General features: G+C 52.5%; 1 protein-coding gene across 8 annotated transcripts in view; it reads left to right on the top strand.

The window, feature by feature from the left end:
• SLC6A12 (solute carrier family 6 (neurotransmitter transporter), member 12) overlaps window positions 1-3,715 on the top strand; it is a 37,482-nt gene that overhangs the window by 13,615 nt on the left and 20,152 nt on the right. For all 8 annotated transcript variants that reach the window (XR_001362055.1, XM_014539463.1, XM_005865951.2 and 5 more), the window contains one exon: window positions 1,965-2,099. Coding sequence is in view for 7 of the 8 variants with exons in the window: in XM_014539463.1 (XP_014394949.1) it covers window positions 1,965-2,099 (135 nt within the window). In the remaining variant the exon portion in view is untranslated. The remainder of the gene's footprint in view (window positions 1-1,964; window positions 2,100-3,715) is intronic.

The following is a 3,715-nucleotide window of genomic DNA, read 5'->3' on the forward strand; positions in this document are numbered from 1 at the left end:
AGTGCACAAATTTTTGTGCACCGGGCCTCTAGTATATATATATATATATCTGTATGTTTGTAAGAAATTGGAAGGATATATAATGCTTTTTCCTTTCTTTTTCTTTGTATTTTCTATTTTTCTACAAAGTAATATGGATTAGTTGAGAGACATTATAATGTAGTAGTTAAAATATATTATAATAATATAAATAAATAAATATATTGATTTCAAAGAGGAAGGGAGAGGGAGATAGAAACATCTTTCTATATATATAAAAGGCTAAGTGACTGGCTGACCAGCCAACCATCCGGTAGGTATGACGTGCACTGACCACCAGGGGGCAGATGCTCAATGCAGGAGCTGCTGAGCGACAGCAACTTTGCAGACTGTCCTCTCGCACTCCGGGACCCCTCAGGGGATGTCAGACTGCTGGTTTTGGCCTGATCCCCACAGGCCAGGTCGAGGGACCCCACCTGCCAAAGGGACCCCGCTCACTCTACAGATGCCCTTCGAGCTGCAGCGCTGCCCCAGGTGCAGCCAGCCAGAGAGGGACTGAGGGAGGTTGGCTCCAGGGCATGTGTGGCTTGTCTCACCCAGTCCCACTTCGCTGGCCACCTTCTAATTAATTTCCTTTCAATGTGCATGAATCCATGCACCGGGCCACTAGTTTCCTATATAATAAACCCTAATATGCAAATCAACCGAACAGCAGAACGACCAGTTGCTATGATGCACACTGACCACCAGGGGGCAGACACTCAATGCAGGAGCTGCCCCTGGTGGTCAGTGTGCTCCCACAGCAGGCGTAGCGGGGCCCAATTGAGCGGGATTGAGCCTTGTGGGGATCGGGCCGAAACCGGCAGACTGACATCCCCCTAGGGGGTCCTGGATTGCAAGAGGGCACAGGCCAGGCTAACCGACCCCACCGGTGCATGAATCTGTGCACGGGGCCTCTAGTCAATGATAAGAGAGAATCATTGATTGGCTGTCTCCTGCAAGCCCCCTACTGGGGATCGAGCCTGCAACCTGGGCATATGCCCTTGACCAGAATCAAACCTGGAACCCTTCAGTCCACAGGCCAATGCTCTATCCACTGAGCCAACTGACTAGGACTATAATGTAGTAGTTAAGAGCGCAGACTAAGACCACTTGGGTTTGTGCTTCACTTTTCTCATCTGTGTCTCAGTTTTTGAATCTTTAAAGTGGCCTCAGTTTTTCATCTGTAGAATGGATATAATGGCAGGTTGTTGTGCGAGGATTTTGATGTTGGTGAAGCATTTAGAAGAGTGCCTAACATACAGTAAGCACCAAATAAGTGCTAAGTGTTATTATTGTGCGATAAACAATAATCCATCGGCCCATGGGTATACTTCTGAGGTGGGGTATGTCTTTGTGACTGAAGTGGGTACTGTGGGCTTAGGGTTGCCTTCAAATTCACTCATAGGTAATTTGCTGGATGTCTGTTAGGCCCCGCCTCCTGTCAGGGCCTGTAGTCAGTGCCTGACCACCTGGCTGGCTGACACCCCCGTTCCTGAGAGTGGGGCTGAGCAGAGGAATGGCCTTCTCTGCTGAGAGCCCAGTTCAGATCAGAGCCTGATGGAGGGAAAAATCCCTCTGAAATTATTAGAGGGAAAATAATTTTTCCGAGGTGTTTTTGTTTATTTGTTTTTCTCTAAAATGTAACAAACGTGATAATTTAATAAGCATATCAAATTATACAGAACACATGTTTTTGTTCCAAAAATAATAAATTGACTAGATTTGTGAAACACACTGAGCAAATAAATAGCGCATACATTAGGATTTCCACCGAAATTTCCCTTCCAAGAGCTTTCCTGTCCTGAGTAAGGTTCAGACTGGAAAATTTTCTGCCTGTGCTTGGGCACAGATAGGAGGAAGCCGACTTGTGCCCTTGGGAGGGGTGAGGAGGGAGATGAAGGCCTAGGCTAAAGGCTCAGCCCATACCTCTCCTTCCTCTGCAGGGGCCTTCTTCATCCCCTACTTCATCTTCTTCTTCACTTGTGGCATCCCGGTGTTCTTCTTGGAGGTGGCATTGGGCCAGTACACCAGCCAAGGGAGCGTCACAGCCTGGAGGAAGATCTGCCCCCTTCTCCAAGGTAAGTGTTCTCCCGGGCCCACCTCCCCGCAGGCCACCAGCCTGCCTCCATCTCACTGTTGACTCTCCGTTCCTATCTGCTCATTACCCTGTCATTCAACCACTCTCATACTGTGCTAAGTGCTGTGGGGGACTTAGGAGATACAATCAGGCTTATACATGCTGAGGAGGAAGGCACTCCTCAAGAAAGTCAATACAAGGTCACAAATGAAAGATCAGGAGCAGAGCCTTGCAAATGGGGGACCCTGAAGCTTCATCTTCGCCAGCTTCACGGAAAACGTGTTGCTGTGCATATGGTGTGGTCCCAGACGTGCCTCCAAAGTATATAATAATAGTGATGATGATGATGTCTAACACCTGTGGAGCCCTACTGTGTGTCAGGGTTCATGTGAGCACTTTCCCTGCAGTTCCTCACCTAATTCTCCAATAATAACTCTAGTCACCTCATTTTGTAGATGTGAAAAATGAGGTCATTTGCCAAGGATTTGAACCCAGATGTACCTGAGCTGAAGGTTCATGCTCTTTCTTTCCTATGTTAGGGATGATGTTAGGGACAACCCCTGCCCCTTCTCTCTGCATCGGTTGGCACTAATGTGAGCAGCTTGGGGTGTCCTTCCATCAGCCCCTCTAAAGTGGGTTGGGCCAGTCCCCTGCGGGCCAGTGGGAGAGAAACCCAGGGTCCTCCTCCTCCCTGAGAGGGTCCTTGCATATGTGAAATGGAGAGAGGACTCTCCCTCCTTCATGTCAGCCCCTAAGGGAGCTCCAGGGCCTGGGCTGCCTGGGGCTGCGGCCCAGCTTGGTAGGCTGGACAGAAGTGGGCATAGTGAGGGACACTAGCTCCTGAGCAGGCTGGGAACCTGACCACTGACTGGGGGAGGAGAGGTAGGCTAGCCTGGCCGATTCCTCTTGCGGCCTCATGGGGCCCTGTGGGGGCAGCAGTGAGGGACTGGGCAGGGTGGAACTCGGCTCACTCAGGTTTCTGCTCCGGAGTTCTGGGGCTCCAGGAGTGCTGTGTCTTCAGCCAGAGCCCACAGCTGGGTTCTATCCGGGGCCACGCCAGCTCAGGGGTGGCACAAGCAGGGCTGGCCTCTGGAGCACACAGGTACTAACTTCCATGGGCAGGGCAGCAGAACCAGCATTGGGTGGGGTTCGGGGGTTTGGGGGGGGGAGACTGCTGCTCCCTTCTTATTTTCCCAATTGAAGAGACCCCAAGGCCTAAGGTCTCGGGCAAAGGCTCACTTCAGTTGTGTGCGCCTATGTTGGTGGGACGGCTCAGGCTGGTACTACCTGCCCTGTACATGCCTAACTGCCCCCGCCCAGCCCCGCCCCACGTCCACCCTCCCGGGGAGCCTGAGCGCACGGGCGAGGCACCGAGGAAACTCACCCCTCAGCTCACCCACAGCCACCGCCTCCCTCAGCTTACACGCAGGCGCCTGCTTCCTGCCCACCCCCTCCCCACCCGCAGAGATGGGCGGGGCCCCTTCCAGCCCAGAGTGCGGCTCTGTTCGCTCTGAATACCCCGCCTGGCGGCTGCCAGCTCCCCGGGGACCCCCTCGCTATCGGGAGCCCTCGCCACGTCCCCTCCTGTGGCCCAACCCCAAGCTGCCCCGTCTCTGT

Source organism: Myotis brandtii, unplaced genomic scaffold (genome assembly GCF_000412655.1).
Source record: "Myotis brandtii unplaced genomic scaffold, ASM41265v1 scaffold216, whole genome shotgun sequence".
Lineage (NCBI taxonomy): Eukaryota > Metazoa > Chordata > Mammalia > Chiroptera > Vespertilionidae > Myotis > Myotis brandtii.